This window comes from Somniosus microcephalus, chromosome 16 (assembly GCF_052327205.1).
Source record: "Somniosus microcephalus isolate GS21.2 chromosome 16, FLI_Smic_1.0, whole genome shotgun sequence".
NCBI classification, from domain to species: domain Eukaryota; kingdom Metazoa; phylum Chordata; class Chondrichthyes; order Squaliformes; family Somniosidae; genus Somniosus; species Somniosus microcephalus.
This window is the reverse complement of record NC_141002.1, coordinates 109,487,505-109,504,490: the sequence shown is the minus strand read 5'-3', so window position 1 is coordinate 109,504,490 and position 16,986 is coordinate 109,487,505. Positions and strand designations below refer to the sequence as shown.

General features: G+C 41.5%; 1 protein-coding gene across 6 annotated transcripts in view; it reads left to right on the top strand.

Moving 5' to 3' along the window:
• The window catches only part of parp11 (poly(ADP-ribose) polymerase family member 11), a 190,511-nt gene that overhangs the window by 43,281 nt on the left and 130,244 nt on the right, over positions 1–16,986 (top strand). For 3 of the 6 annotated variants that reach the window (XR_015081466.1, XR_015081467.1, XR_015081465.1), the window contains exons 4-8: positions 1,064–1,139; positions 4,104–4,176; positions 4,257–4,387; positions 7,974–8,125; positions 8,255–8,633. Coding sequence is in view for 3 of the 6 variants with exons in the window: in XM_086009726.1 (XP_085865852.1) it covers positions 1,064–1,139; positions 4,104–4,176; positions 4,257–4,387; positions 7,974–8,125; positions 8,255–8,580 (758 nt within the window). In the remaining 3 variants the exon portion in view is untranslated. Of the gene's footprint in view, positions 1–1,063; positions 1,140–4,103; positions 4,177–4,256; positions 4,388–7,973; positions 8,126–8,254; positions 9,810–16,986 lie in introns of those variants that run through there. The other 3 variants (XM_086009726.1, XM_086009724.1, XM_086009725.1) reach the window with 1 other exon arrangement.

Genomic DNA, 16,986 nt, shown 5'->3' with positions numbered 1-16,986 from the left:
CAGAACCATGATAGGGTTGTCCTCACCTTTCACCCCGCCAGCCTCCACATTCAATGGATCATCCTGTGCCATTTCTGCCACCTCCAGCGTGATCCCACCACCAAACACATCTTTCCACTCTTTTCACCCCCCCCCCCCCCCTCGCCCTTCAGCATTCCGAAGGGACCGCTCCCTCCGCGACACCCTGGTCCACTCCTCAATCACCCCTAGCAGCTCTTCCCCTTCGCCCGGCACTTTCCCATGCAAGTGCAGAAGATGCAACACCTGCCCTTTTACCTCCTCCCTTCCCACCATCCAGGGCCCTAAACACCCCTTCCAGGTGAAACAGCGATTTTAGTTGTACTTCTTGCAATTTAGTATACCGTATTCACTGCTCACGATGCGGTGGTCTCTACATTGGGGAGACCAAACGCAGATTGGGTGACTGCTTTGCGGAACGCCTCCGTTCAGTCCGCAAGCGTGACCCTGAGCTTCCGGTGGCCTGTCACTTTAATTCTCCCACACTGATCTTTCCGTCCTCGGCCTCTTACACTGTTCCAACGAAGCTCAACATAAGCTTGAGGAACAGCACCTCATCTTTCTATTAGACACTTTACAGCCTTCTGGACTTAACATCGAGTTCAACAATTTCAGACTATAACCTCGGCCCCTGTATTTCTTTCTATTTTTCTCTCTTGTTTCCTCACATGGTAGCTGTTAATGTTGCTGCCATCATCATCCACACATCATCTCGAGCCATCTCTTGTTTCTTAACGTGTCCCATTACCTCTCTCTATGCCTCGCACCATCATCCCTTTTGTCAGTCAATCTCTTCGGTCTTCCAGCCTGTCACAGACCTTCCCTTTGTTCTTTCTTTCCCTCCTCCCTGCCCCTGCTTAAAAATCTCTCCTCCCGAACCTTTTCTAGTTCTGACGAAACGTTGACTTTCTCCTCGATGCTGCCTGACCTGCTGAGTGTTTCCAGCACTTTCTGTTGTTATTTTTGCCTTGTTGATGTTGTATTAATTATCATGTTTGGGCTGACAAATTACAAGTGTCAATGAGAGAATGTGTTTTTATTACAGCAATGAAGCAAACCAATACAGCAACAGGGAAGCAGCGGCCAGTGAAACGTGCGCCCTACTCTGTCACTGCTTTCAGGTCGGTATTGTTTGACAACAAGAATTTGTAGAGATAATGTGAACATTTCCTAGTAATCTACTGCAAATGACTTATTGATTGATAAATCTACAGTGATGAACTCAATCTTTAAACCCTTTAAATGAACTTTGTTACCCATCAGCAGGTCAGGCAGCATCGAGGAGAGAGAAACAGAGCCAACGTCTCTATTAAGGCTAAAGGGATCAAGGGATATGGGGAGAAGGCAGGGACAGGGTACTGAGTGTGGATGATCATGATCTTGTTAAATGGCGGAACAGGCTCGAGGGGCCGGATGGCCTACTCCTGCTTCTATGTTTCTATGAAACAGTAAGGGGCCTATGGTTAAATCGAAGAGAAATTTGGCAAATAAAAGCATAGATCAACAATGGGAAATATATAAAGTAAGGAGCTGGGAAGAGGACAAGTTAAGTACGTTGAAGGCTAGGGTTCCATGAATGAATAGTGGGATTAGATCAAATATACAAATGAAGAAAGTATCATTTATTGCTTACTGTGAGATAATAAAAATGAATTCCAAACAAATCTAAACAATATAGAAAAGTTACAGAAAGAGAGATTAGAAAGGCTAAGAGGGAGTACGAGAGAAAATGAGCATAAAGCAAAGGGCAATAAAAAGGCTTTCTGTTGGCACATTAGTATTAAAAAGATAGTCAAGGTGAGGTTAAGGCTGCTAAAGGATGAAAGGACAAGTTTGTAGAGAATGAAGGAATGGCATAGAAACTAAATAAGAACTTAGCCTCAGGTTTGATAGAGGAGGGAAGTATTGGGATTGTAGAAGCACCAGAGGTGAGTGTCATTTCAGCTCAGTTGGCAGTACTCTTGTCTTTGAATTGGAAGGCTATGGGTTCAAGCCCCATTCCTGGACCTGAGCACATAATCTAGGCTGAAACCAGTACTGAGGGAGTGCTGCATCATCAGAGGTGCCATTATTTGGTTGCAATGTTAAACCAATATTCCATCTGCCTGTTCCGGTGGACTTGAAACATACCATGGCATTATTCAAAAAAGAGTAGGGAGTTCCCCTGGTGTCCTGACTAACGATTTCAGAGAAGTGTGAAGTGATGCATTTTGGAAAGAATAATGTGGAGAGGCAATATAAATGAAACGGTACAATTTTAAAAGGTTGCAGCAACAGAGAGAGACCTGGGGGTTTACGCACAGAAATCATTGAAGGTAGCAGGACAAGTTGAGAAGACTGCTAAAAAGGCAAATGAGGTCATTGGCTTTATAAATAGAGGAATAGTGTACAAAGGCAAGGAAATTATGCTAAACCTTTATAAATCACTGGTTACTCAGCTGGAGTATTGCGTCCAATTCTGGCACCACACTATAGAAAGGATGTCAAGACCTTGGAGAGGGTGCAGAAGAGATTTGCTAGTACCCTGTATAATTGAAGTCACTAGAAAAGAAAATTGGGCGGACTGTAAAATTGGCTGCTGACTCATTATGACCCCATTTCGCACTATTGGCTTGGACCAATTTCTACCTCTAGATGATAGTAATTGTTTTTCTGGTGTACTGTCCAGGATGTCAAGTCAACTGATAGTAGAAGCTCCCCAGAATTGGGACTCTTATTCAACACCTGGACTGCTTGAGTTCTGTGGAGAGTTGGGGATTAATGAGAATGCAAGTGGTTGACTGGACAGGGAAAACCTTTCTCCATAGAGGAAATGAGAGTAGACAGGAAGTCCAGGAGTGTGAACACCCAGAAGAAAGATGAGAGGTAGAAGTATTAAATGCCAGCGCTGAGTTGAAATACCTGTAGCAATGCAGCTATTGTATTTCTATGTTAGTTTTGCAATATTTACCTGTGAATTTGTATTTACAGCAGGAGGCCATTCAGCCCTCAAGCTTGTTCCGCCATTCAATGAAATCATGGCTGATCTGTGACCCAACTCTCTATATCGGCCTTTGCCCCATATCCCTTAGTACTTATGGTTAACAAACATCCATCAATCTCAGATTAAAATAAACAATTGACCTAGCATCAACTGCCCTTTGCATGTAGAAGTGTTTCCTAACTTCACTCTTGAAAGCAAAGGCAAAATACTATGGATGCTGGAAATCTGAAATAAAAACAGAAAATGCTGGAAATACTCAGCAGGTCAGGCAGCAACTGTAGAGAGAGAAACAGAGTTAACGTTTCAGGTTGATGACCCTTCGTCAAAAGTGGAAAAAATTGGAGATGTAACAGGTTTTTAAGCAAGTGTAGGGGCAGGGAGAGGGGGGCGGGGAGGAAAGAACAAAAGGGAAGGTCTGTGATGGGATGGAAGGCAGGAGGAACATTAAAGGTGGTGGAGATGAGTCGGATTAGACTCGGTAGCTCTTGGAGAAAATCACTGGTGCAAATTTGATTTGCTAAATGGTCTGTTTCTATGCTGTAACATTCCAAGATTCTATACGAAATACTGTGTACTGCAGTGCCTGTTGTTTTGTCGATAAACATGGCAGTAATTTTGCATATAGCAAAATCTCAAACGGCAATGAGATAAATGACCAATTAATGTTTTTCGTGGTGATGTTGGTTGAGGAATGTTGATGAGCTTTTCTTCACAAAAGAACATCTTTAACATCCACCAGCACAGGCAGGCAGGAACGTGGTGCAACATCTCATCTGAAGGATAGCACTTTTGGCAATTAGCAGTACCTCAGTATTATGTGCTTGGAGTGGAGGTTATGTCGTTGAAGTGAGACTGCTGCTAACTGAGCCAAGCTCACACTGAAAAATACTTGTTTCTTAAGCAAAAAGCAGCTTTAATCTCTGACAGTATAAACCTATATACTACTAGAGTTCTTTTAAAACATCATATCTAAGTAACTAGAATATAGAGTGAGATATTTAGTAAACAATATGTGGTTGATATATCTTTATTTTGTTTTTATTAATTAATGCTATTGAAAGGTAACTTTTTAATATCTGTTTGTTGTGACATCTTTTCAAAGTTTTATATGTGGAAATGAAGAAATCCCCATACCTTTACATTGGGATAATATAGACCGAGACAAACCTTATCAGGTAGGTCATTTCAGGCAGCTTATTTCAGAAACCATATATGCATCATAATCTGTCAAGTTAAATTATAAACTCTGTTTTAGCTCAGTCCATTGCACAAAGCTTCAAATGAATATCAGGAAGTCGCAAAACTCTTTGGACAAACAATGGATCAGAATCGAATCAAGCAAATCCAAAGAATTCAGAATTTAGACTTGTGGGAGTTCTATTGCAGGTAATACTCGAGGGATACATTGTCATTCCGTTTGTTTCGTTTCTTACAACATCTTTTCTCCAAAGAGAAATCTGCCTGCCTTTGATTAATCAGAATAATAATAATAATCAACTTTATTGTCATTGTTAGTGCACAAGTGCAGTACAACAAAATGTAAGCTTGCGGCTCCCGAGAGTGTACATTTAGATCAAGACATTTAACATACATTTGGTTTGTAACATAAACATAAACAAAGTAAAGTGCTGGTCTGAAGTAATTTTTTTTTTTTTTTTTTTTTTATAAGTATGTGAATAAAAGTCATGAATAATCTTTAATATTTTGAGCCAGAGTTTCTTCGATCTGTCTTGTGCCAAAATTTATGCTGGTTTCTATGCCAATCTTATCAACGACAGCTTACACCAAAATTTAATTGTGTAAATCAACGTAAACATGCGGGCCCGAGGACATTTTTCATCTACCTTTAACCCTCTATCTTACTGATACGGAAATTAATGTTTGATGTCATCAAACCATCATTTATGCACATTAAGCACAGCATGTTTAAGAACATTTAATTGTGGAAGCATTTCTCTTTTTCATGTCCCATATTTTGATGCCATAAAAATATTGAAAGATGAAGGAAATACAGTGCGGGTGTCAATAAGGAGAAATGAAAAAACGCTGTGAAATACCAGAAATAGTGACTTTGGGTCCTGCTGCGCCTAAAACTTTGCACATAACTTTTCACCCTTTCAGAACTAGCATAAATGTAGGAAATTTGCATTCCCTGGTCTTTTTGCATGGGGCAGAGCTAATGAGCTCAGTGGGGGATCGATGGACCTAAATCTGGAACGGTGCAAATGAATCGAGGGAGTTTGTGAGTAGTGATGTTTCAGTGTAAAACCGGCATAAATCAGTTATGTGTGAATTTCCTCAGAAAAAACAGCGCAACTCCACTCTTGCAGTGTAGTTACGCTGAAACTTACCAGGAAATTCTGGGCCTTTGTTTTTTATTTTACAAGTTTGATTAGTTTGTTCAAATATCTAATATAAATCCGGATTATTGCCAATCAACATAATTTGGACTGTTGAATACCAGCGAATTATTTATATTTGATGCGTACGTGTGTTTATATTCTGTGGTGTTTAGCTAAACTTTAACATGCTGAAATAAATCAGGATCTCTATAGTTCAAATGGTGACTCAGTAGTACTTCAATTCAAATGGATTCCAATCACGAGTCTTCTCTGTCATTATCCATCATGACACTTGCTGCTGGCGGAGAAAACTGTCCAAAAATTAAATAAAGCCAAATTCCCACAAAGTACACCAATACTTATTTGCAGACAGTAACACAAATTAGGGTGTGTTGAAGCAACTTACACATTTTGGAGTTCAGATGACATTAAGGCATAGAAGCTTACAGCCCAGAAGGAGACCATTTGGCCCACTATGTCTTTGCCAGCTCTATGCTACAGCAATCCAAAATGAATCTCGCTGTCCTGCCCCCTCCCTCTGCTTCAAATATTTCATCAATTTTCCTCCCAAAGATGCAATGGTCTAGGCCTCAACTGTTCATTGTGGCAAAGCATTCCACACTCCGAAACCTCTGAGGAAGGAATTTCCTCTAACTGCATCATTCAGTCCGTGTCACTGACTCCTCAATCTGAGGAAATAGTCTTTCCCTATTCACACTATCACAATTGTTTTGTTCAAAAATCTCCTCTTGGCTTTCTCTCCTCCACCAGAAATGTTTCCAGTACCTCAAGTCTCTCCTTGTAACTAGCTTCCCATTCCTGGTATCATCATGGTAAATTGATGCATTAATGCCCTTTCTCTAATGGGCATGCAGTAACTGTAGCCTAACCAACCTCTTGTACAAATTTGTCATTACCACATTGTTCTTGTACTGAAAGCCCTTTTTATGAAGCCCAAAAAGGCTTTTACCATCTACACTTGTACTTTCCGGGTCTCGGCCTTCACGCCCCCCCCGGGTCTCGGCCTTTGCACCCCCCCCGCCCCCCCCCGGGTCTCGGCCTTTGCCCCCCCCCCCCCCCCCCGAATCTCGGCCTTAGAATCATAGAAATTTATGACACATGACACAGGAGGAGGCCATTTGGCCTATTGTGTCTGCGCCGGTCGAAAAAGAGCTATCCAGCCTAATCCCACTTTCCAGCTCTTGGTCCGTAGCCTTGCAGATTACCGCACTTCAAGTGAATATCCAAGTACTATTTAAATGCGATGAGGGTTTCTGCCTCTACCACCCTACCCTGTATGCACCTTGACATCCAGGGGGCTTTAGATTTGGGAGTCCCACCCTTTTTCTTTGTGAGAACATGTTTGCTCTGAAGCCCCCACTATCTCCTCCTTGAGTACCTCCCACTGCTCTGACACTGATGTACCTTCAAGTAGCTGTTTCCAGTCCATTTTTGCTAAATCATATCTCAGCTTGGTAAAATTGGCCTTTCCTGAAATGAGAACTTTTACTGCTGATCTATCTGTCCTTTTCCATAACTACACTAAATCTAACTGAATTATGAGCACTTCCACCAAAATGCTCTCCCACTGATATCCCTTCCGCCTGCCCAGCTGCATTCCCTAAAACTAAGTCCAGAACTGCCCCCTCTCTTGTTGGGCTAGTTACGTACTTAAAAAAATTCTCCTGAATTCTAAGAATTTTAAGAATTCTGTGCCCTCTATTCCTTTTACACTAATTCTATCCCAGTTAATATTAGGCTAGTTGAAATCCCCTACTATTATTGCCCTATTGTTTTTGCACTTCTCAGAGATCTGTCTACATATTTGGTCTTCTATCTCCCGCTGAATGTTTGCGGGTCTATAGTACACTCCCAGTAGTGTGATTGCCCCTTTTTTCTTCTTCAGTTCAACTCATATGGCCTCAATTGATGATCCTTCTAACATATCATCCCTCCTTCTCAGCTGTAATTGTTTCCTTAACCAATATTGCGACCTGCCCTCCCTTTGTATCCCCTTTCTATCTCATCTGAAAACCCTGTAACCAGGAATGTTGAGCTGCCATTCCTGCCCTTTCAGCCATGTTTCAGTAATAGCTATATCATCAAACTTCCACATGTCTATCTGTGCATTCAGCTCATCTGCCTTGTTCACTAGGCTTTGAGCTCCTGGGTCTCGGTGTTTGAGCCCCTGGGTCTCGATATTCGAGCCCTTAAGTGTGAGACACTTTCTCGAACACCTTCTGAAAATCCATATACTCTACATTACATTAACTGCATTCCTTTTATCAAATTGGTCACTTCAAAAAATTTGTCAAACACAACTTGCTTTTAATAAATCCGTGCTGACTGTCCTTGACTAGCTCATGCATTTCTGAATGCTCACTAATTTAACTTGAATTATGGATTTCTAAGAATTTGTCATTGCCTTTGTTGCACCACAGCCCATTTATTAACCTGTTTTACTGCATGAATTGTATTCTGTTGTCCATTATGTCCCTGCTTCAGTTCAGTCCCAACATGGAGCCCACCATCCTAGTCCTAGTGTGTGTTGAATAAAATATTGTAAATGCAGACATTCTTGTCTTGATCTTTTCAAATTGATATTTTAAATTTAAATTTTACTTTTCCAGAAAAAAAGTTCATTTGAAGAAGATGAGAAATGGGATTGAACTGAATGAGCGAATGCTTTTTCATGGTACGGGCAATGAATTTGTAGAAGCAATATGTTCACAGAATTTTGACTGGAGAATAAATGGAGTGCATGCTACAGTATATGGAAAAGGTAAGCGGCAATAATATCAGGGCAATTTTACAAGGATTTACATTTTTATCAAGTAAAATTGTATAATGTACGGAATTTTATATTCTAAGAATTGGGAGTGTATTGAGGCATATTTTAATCTTTATACAGGGACTTATTTTGCTCGTGACTCTGCGTACTCCAGCCGTTACTGCCGTACTGATGAGAAGCACGGGTCAGCCTTGCAACCTCTGGGGGTGGTGCTGTCCCCGTCTGCACCACGTCAGTGGAAGTCTCAATTTAAAGTAATGTTTCTTGCTCGAGTTCTTGTGGGCGACTATGTTACAGGAGACCCAAAATATATTCGACCCCCTTCAAAAGATGGAAGTCTGGTGAACTTGTATGACAGCTGTGTGGACAACGAATGGAATCCAAAGATTTTTGTAATGTTTGATGCTAACCATATTTATCCAGAATACCTAATTGAATTCAATTAATCACAAATTAAGAAATTGCTGCTTGAAGAATTGAGGAAAAACTGAACGAAAAGGTAATTAAATAATGCAATGAAATGTTATAAATTTAACCATTTCTTGAACCGTTGAGGCTGATTTTAACTACCCCGCCTGTCAGAAAGTGGGCAGCGGTGGAGTGAATACGGAGTTGTTGGCCTTATCGCCTCGTTCCCACTTGGTCTTATTCTTGCTGGGACTTTCCGCTGGGTGGTCAAGGCAACTGCCTGAATCAGGCGGGAGCCTCATGAATCTATGTACAGGAAACTCTCGATTTACCGGCACCTAAATAACCGGAAATCTCTGTTAACCAACAAAATTTAGGAGTAGATTCAGGTAAGTTTTACTTCATATTAGTGGCCTGTTCCTGGATCTGTGGCCGGGTTCCTGCACCTGTTGCTAAGCAACAGGGACGCTTGGATCTTGTGGTCGGAGTTCCTGCACCTGTTGCTAAGCAACAGGGAAGCCTGGATTTGTTGCTGTGTACGGAGCTCTCCTACCTTTTACTATACCTCTCTGTAATCCGGACTTTTTGATAAACCAGCACCACGCCGGTCCCGTTGGTGCCGGATAAAAGAGTTTCCTGTAAATCAGGGCCCTACCACGTACATGGGACCCTGATGACATTGGTGACCAATTGAGCAGAGTATCTGACGTTGACCTTTTGCTCTGCTCAGTAAAGCCTGGAGGAACAGCAAAAGAGGCCCTTCGAGGTAAGTGCGAAAATTATTTTTGTGGGACAAAGAGGGGCAGGAGTCCCAGGGCTCCACTTTCCATGATCACAGCCGCACGCCCCCCCCCACCCCTCCATGGACCTACCTTTTCCCCAGTCAGATCATCTTCTGGGATGCCTGATACTGTGCGGCCTGGAATGGGCGAGCTGCATCAGGACATTTGCTACATTTTTTAATGTGATCCAGCTCCTCGCGATGGACCGGGATCTCGCTGGACCAGGATCTCGATGGAGCAGGAACTCGGTCGCAGCTCCTGGGCGACTGTCTCACCCATTTCACGGTCCCACGGAAGAAATCCAGCCTTTAGTCCTTGAATCAAAGTGACAGCGAACTGTGATCAAGTTAATTTTGTTCATGTTTTCACCAGTAACCTCATCACATTCCAGATAGCAACAAATTCATGTGCAGTATCGTTCTGATTTACAAAGTGTTGCGAAATGTTGGCAACTTTTATTTGTTTATAAATTGAATACCATCTTCTGTGGGAAGTTATGTGGTGTGTGTTATGTGGTAAGATATGCATTGTTTCCGTAAAAAGTGTACAATGTGAACCACCAGGGTGATGCCAGGGATGGGGAACGATAGTTATCAGGAGCCACTTGAGACACTGGGACTGTTTCCACTGGAGCAGAGAAGGTTTAGGCAAGATTTAATAGAAGCTTTTAAAATGATGAACATAAGAACATAAGAAATAGGAGCAGGAGTAGGCCAATCGGCCCCTCGAGCCTGCTCTACCATTCAGTAAGATCATGGCTGATCTGATCCTAACCTCAAATCTTCTATCACTCTCCATCCCACCCGAACCCATGTGATCTCCCGGGAGAGGCGAAAAACCAGATAAAAAACCCAATGGCCAATTTGGGAGAAAAAATCTGGGAAATTCCTCTCCGACCCATCTAGGCGATCGAAACTCTTCCAGGAGATCACTCTGTCCCTATATTTTCTACACTACTCACCTTCTGTAAAGGTGATCTCCACCCCAGCCAGGAACAGGAATAAAACCATCTCCTGAAATCTAACACAGAATTAGAACACAAGAAGTAGGAGCAGAACCAGGCTACACGGCCCCTGGGCCCGCTCCACTACCCACAGGGCCATGACTATTCCGAACCTAGACTCATGTCCAATTTCCTGCCCGCTCCCCGTAACCCTTAATTCCCTTTACTTCTAGGAAACTATCTATTTCTGTTTTAAATTTATTTAATGATGTAGCTTCCACAGCTTTCTGGAGCAGCAAATTCCACAAACCTACCACTCTCTGAGTGAAGAAGTTTCTCCTCATTTCAGTTTTGAAAGAGCAGCCCCTTATTCTAAGATTATGCCCCCTAGTTCTAGTTTCACCCATCATTGGGAACATCCTCACCGCATCCACCCGATCAAGCCCCTTCACAATCTTATATGTTTCAATAAGATCGCCTCTCATTCTTCTGAACTCCAATGAGTAGAGTCCCAATCTACTCAACCTCTCCTCATATGACCACCCCCTCATCCCTGGGATTAACCGAGTGAACCTTCTTTGTACTGACTCGAGAGCAAGTATGTCTTTTCTTAAGTATGGACACCAAAACTGTATGCAGTATTCCAGGTGCGGTCTCACCAATACCTTGTATAACTGCAGCAATACCTCCCTGTTTTTATATTCTATCCCCCTAGCAATAAAAGCCAACATTCCATTGGCCTTCTTGATCACTTGCTGCACCTGCATACTAACTTTTTGAGTTTCGTGCACCAGGACCCCCAGATCCCTTTGTACTACAGTACTTTCCAGTTTCTTGCCATTAAGATAATAACTTGCTCTATGATTTTTCCTGCCAAAGTGCATAACCTCACACTTTCCAGTATTGTATTCCATCTGCCAAATCTCTGCCCACTTACTTAGCCTGTCTATGTCACTTTGCAGGTTTTTTATGTCCTCCTCACTCACTACTTTCCCTCCCATCTTTGTATCATCTGCAAACTTTGATATGTTACACTTGGTCCCTTCCTCCAAATCGTTAATATAGATTGTAAAGAGTTGGGGACCCAGCACTGACCCCTGCGGAACACCACTAGTTACTGATTGCCAGTCTGAGAATGAACCATTTATCCCAACTCTCTGCCTTCTGTTAGATAGCCAATGCTCCACCCACGCCAGAATATTACCCCCAATCCCGTGATTTTTTATCTTGAGCAATAATCTTTTGTGTGGCACCTTGTCAAATGCCTTTTGGAAGTCTAAATACACTACGTCCACTGGTTCTTCTTTATCCACCCTGTATGTTACTTCCTCAAAGAACTCAAGCAAATTTGTCAAACATGACTTCCCCTTCATGAAACCATGCTGAGTTTGTCCTATTAAATTATGTTTATCCAAATGTCCCGTTACTGTCTCCTTAATAATGGACTCTAACATTTTACCAACCACAGATGTTAGGCTAACAGGTCTATAGTTTCCAGCCTTCTGCCTACTACCCTTTTTAAATAAGGGTGTTACATTAGCAGTTTTCCAATCTGCCGGGACCTTTGCTGAGTCCAGGGAGTTTTGGAAAATTATTACCAATGCATCCACAATCCCTACCACCACTTCCCTCAAGACCCTAGGATGTAAGCCATCAGGTCCAGGGGATTTATCCGGCTTAAGTCCCATTATTTTACCAAGTACCACTTCCTTAGTGATTTTAATCATATCTAGCTCCTCTCCCCCTAGAACCCCCTGTTTGTCCAGTGTTGGGATATTCTTAGTGTCCTCTACCGTAAAGACTGATACAAAATATTTATTCAGCGTTATTGCCATCTCCATGTTTCCCACTATTAATTTCCCAGTCTCATCCTCTAAGGGACCAACATTTACTTTAGCCACCCTTTTTCTTTTTATATAACTATAGAAACTTTTGCTATCCGTTTTTATATTTTTTGCTAATTTACTTTCATAATCTATCTTCCCTTTCTTAATCAATCTTTTAGTTATTTTTTGCTGTCTTTTAAAGACTTCCCAATCTTCTATCCTCCTACTAGATTTGGCTACCTTATATGCCCTTGTTTTTAGTCGGATACTATCCTTAATTACTTTACTTAGCCACGGATGGCTATCTTTTCTTTTACACCCTTTTTTCCTCGGTGGAATATATATTTTTTGGAAGTTGTAAAATAACTCCTTAAATGTACACCACTGATCATGTACCGTCTTACCCTTTAATCTATTTTCCCAGTCCACTCTAATCAATTCCGCTCTCATACCTTCATAGTCTCCTTTATTCAAGCTCAGCACGCTTGTTTGAGATCCAACCTTCTCACCCTCTACTTGAATATGGAATTCAACCATGTTATGGTCACTCATTCCAAGGGGATCCTTTACTAGGACATTTTTAATTAATCCTGTCTCATTACACAGGACCAAATCTAAGGTTGCTTGCCCCCTGGTCGGTTCAGTTACATACTGCTCAAGAAACCCATCCCTAATACACTCAATGAACTCATCCTCAAGGCTGCTCTGCCCAATTTGATTTGTCCAGTTAATATGATAGTAAAAATCCCCCATAATTATAGCTGTTCCCTTATTACAAGCCTCAACTATTTCCTGATTAATACTCCGTCCAACAGAGTTGCAACTGTTCGGAGGCCTATAGACTACGCCCACTAGTGTTTTTTTCCCCTTATTATTCCTTATCTCTATCCAAACTGTTTCACTATCCTGCTCCTTTGACCCAATATCATTTCTCTGTATTATAGTGATTCCTTCCTTTATTAACATAGCCACCCCACCTCCCCTCCCTTCCTGCCTGTCCTTCCTGATTGTTAAATGACCTGGTATGTTTAATTCCCAGTCATGGTCACCCTGCAGCCATGTTTCTGTAATGGCCACAAGATCATACCCATATGTAGTTATTTGTGCCGTTAACTCATTCATTTTGTTACGAATGCTGCATGCATTCAGATAAAGAACTTTCAAATATGTTTTGTGACACTTAGTTCCTGTTTTTTCCCCCTTTTACTACTTTACCTTTTACTCCATACCTTCTGTCCCTTCCTGACGCGTTCTGTTTTTTAATTTCCCCACTGCTACCTAAGTCTATGACCTTCTCCGTTGTCATTTCTGTTATTTGCTATCTAGAAACCTCCCCCCCACTAATTAATTAGTTTAAAGCCCTCTCTACAGCCCAATTATATGATTCGCCAGGACTCTAGTCCCAGCACTGGCCAAGTGGAGTCCGTCCCAACGGAACAGCTCCCTCCTGTCCCAGTACTGGTGCCAGTGTCCCAAGAAGCAAAACCCATTTCTCCCACACCAGTCTTTGAGCCACGCATTTAACTCTTTAATTTTATTTATCCTAGCCAAATTCACTCGTGGCTCAGGTAATAACCCAGAGATTATTACCCTTGAGGTTCTGTTTTTTAATTTGACCCCTAGCTGCTCATACTCCTTTAACAGAACCTTATACTCCTTTAACAGAACCTGAAGGGTTTTGATAGCGTAAATAGGCAAAGATGATTTCCTTTGGTGGTGGAGCCAGTGATAAAGGGTCGTCAATACTGAGATTGAAGGAGAGGGAGAAGAAGTTTCATTACATGGGGTTGTTGGACCTTGGAATGCTTTGGCACAGAGAGTGATTAAGGCAGACACTCTTGCAACTTTTAAAGGAAAATTGGATAAATATATAAAGCAGAAGATACCGAGATATGGGGAGAGAATAGGGAAGTGGGATTAGTTTAAAGTTACTCTAGTACCTGCATTAAATTCTCCCCAATCTCCCTCAATATTCTTGGATGCATACCATCTAGGCTTGCTGACATTTCTACTTTCAGTTTCATTAATGTTTTAATATAGTTTTCTTTAACTCCTTATTTCCAGTAGTGCTGATCTGACTGGCTCCTACAATCCCAATAAAGACGTAATACTTATTTAAAAATAATCTCCACCATTCCCTCACTCTCAAGTACAAGGTGGCACTTTTCATCTCTTAAGTGGTCCCACCTCTACTTTAACAATTCTTTTACTTTTTATGTGCTTCTTAAAGCCCTTTCCATTCTGTTGGCTGCTGGTCTTCTTTCATAGTCGCTCTTCACCTTCCTAATTTCTTTTGAAGCTCAATATGTATACTTTTTATATTTCTCATCTTCTGTTTAATCCCCTCTATCTATCCTGTGCCACTTTTTGAAAACTCCTTTCCAACCTGCCTTTTTATGCATGGAGCCTTTGACAGGGATTTATTTAACCTCTATCTTATTCATTTCATTTCTCCCACTGGAGTCCTGCTGCATGTTTACCATTTTTTCCAACCAGTTAATCTGGATTTGGTTTCCCCTACTCCTACTGAAATTAGCTATTTGCCAATCCATTACCTTGGACTCCAGATTTCATATTTCTTTATCTGTTTTCAATAGGAAGCTAATTAGGTTATGGTCACAATTTCCTAAATGTTTCCTACTTTCAGGTCACTTACTAGCCTTGTTTGTTATACCGAATCCGATCTAGTGCTGCGCTCGTCTTTCTTTATACTGATTAAGGAAACAGCCTGGATACGTTCTAGAAACTGCTTCACATTTTGACCATAAACTTTTATCTTGTCCCAGACTAGTTTAGCAAAATCTCTATAATTACAACTGCTACCATTGCAAACCTCCTTAAATTGCTTACAAATCACATCCTCTTTCTTTTGCACTATTCAGTTGTCTAAATGTATTCGTAATCCTTACTATTTCAGAACTCTACCCAGAAAGACTGAGTGACACCATCAATAAAATCGTTCCTTTCTATAGCTGTAATCATATATAATTAATAAGACTCCTCATTTCTATTTTTATTTCCTGTCTCCTGAAAATGTTATAGCTTAGTTTCCAGTAGCGCCTCAGACAAAGTTTCTGTTAAGACTCCAGCATCATGTCTCTCCCTTCTATTTATTGCCTTTAGTTCCCCAACTTTTTTGTAATGTAAGTGCATTGATATATAAACAATGCCGAGCAGACAATCTCCTAGTCCTCATTAGAAGATGGACAGGTTGCCCCCGAGCAGAGCTGGGACCAATGTTCGAGCTGAGGTTAACTAGTAATGCTGGGGAGGATTGGGAGGTCTCGCACCGGCTTTTGAATAGAAAAATCACGCAAGCGGAAATTTAAATGGGACGCACATCCCGTTAAAGGGGCTACACACACACAAACAAATTAGGGGGAACATTGATTGTGACATGGTTGCATGGACAGGACTGGGTTCTTAATATTCCTGATTACCAAGTATTCAGGAATGATAGAGAAGGAAAAAGAGGAGGGGCGTGGCAGTATTGATTAAGGATGGTGTTACAGTTCTAAATAGAAAGGATATACTAGATGGTTCTAGGACTGAATCTATTTGGCTTGAGTTGAGGAACCAAGGGAGAGCTGTTAAATTGTTGGAAGTTTTTTTTAATAGAGTTCCAAACAGTGAGAAGGAGATGGGGTTCAATTTAACGTTGCCTGCTAATCTTTTCTTGTAACCTCTCTGTCTCCCGTTATTAACTTTTTAAATTCTCTCCTGTACTTTCCATAATCTTCCTGGTGAGCAGATTTGTTGGCAAATTTTAAAGGCATGTAACAAAAATAGAGTAGTAATATTAGGAGACTTTAATTACCCTAATCTAGACTGGAAATAACATAGTGCTTAGGGTAGGGCATGAGAGGAATTTCTGAGATGTGCACAGGAGAACTTTCTCAATCACTTTCTCCAGTCCAGCAAGGAACTAGTGTTGGATCTGGCTTTGGGAAATGAAATAACGCAAGTGGAGTGTGTTAAAGTAGAACATCATCTCGGTTCATAGTAATTATGGAAAGAGACCAGAAAATATTGAAGGTAAAAATGCTCAACTGGAAGAGCTAATTTCAGTGATTTAACAAGGGACCGAGCACAGAGAGATTGGAAAAGGCGATTGCAGGGTAAAGCAGTAACGGAGCAATGGAAGGCGTTGAGGGAAGAGATAGTTCAGGCACAAACTAGGCATATTCCTTTTGAAGGGAAAAGGTAGAGCATCCAAAGCTAGGGTGCACTAGATGACAAAAGAAATAAAAGTTAAAATAAAACAGGAAAAGGAGGCTTATGTCAAATGTCAGGAGCAAGGTTCAGTTAATAACCAGGAAGATTATGGAAAGTACAGGAGAGAATTTAAAAAGTTAATAATGGGAGGCAGAGAGGTTACAAGAAAAGATTAGCAGGCAACATTAAATTGAACTCTAAAGCATTTTATAAACGTATAAAGTGTAAGAGGTTCGTGAGGGGAAAAAGTTGGGTCTATTAAGGACCTAAAGGGAAATCTTCATGTAGAGGCAGATGATATCGCTGCAGGAGTTCCTCAGGGCAGTGTTCTGGGCCCAACCATCTTCAGCTGCTTCATCAATGACCTTCCCTCCAACATAAGGTCAGAAATGGGGATGTTCGCTGATGACTGCACAGTGTTCAGCGCCATTCACAACTCCTCAGCTAATGAAGCAGTCCATGCCCGCATGCAACAAAACCTGGACGACGTTCAGGCTTTGGCTGATAAGTAGCAGGTAACATTCGCGCCACAGAAGTGCCAGGCAATGACTCTCCAACAAGCCAATGTCTAACCACCTCCCCTTGACATTCAACGGCATTACCATCACCGAGTCCCCCACCATCAACATCCTGGGGGGTCACCATTGACCAGAAACTTAACTGGACCAGCCACATAAA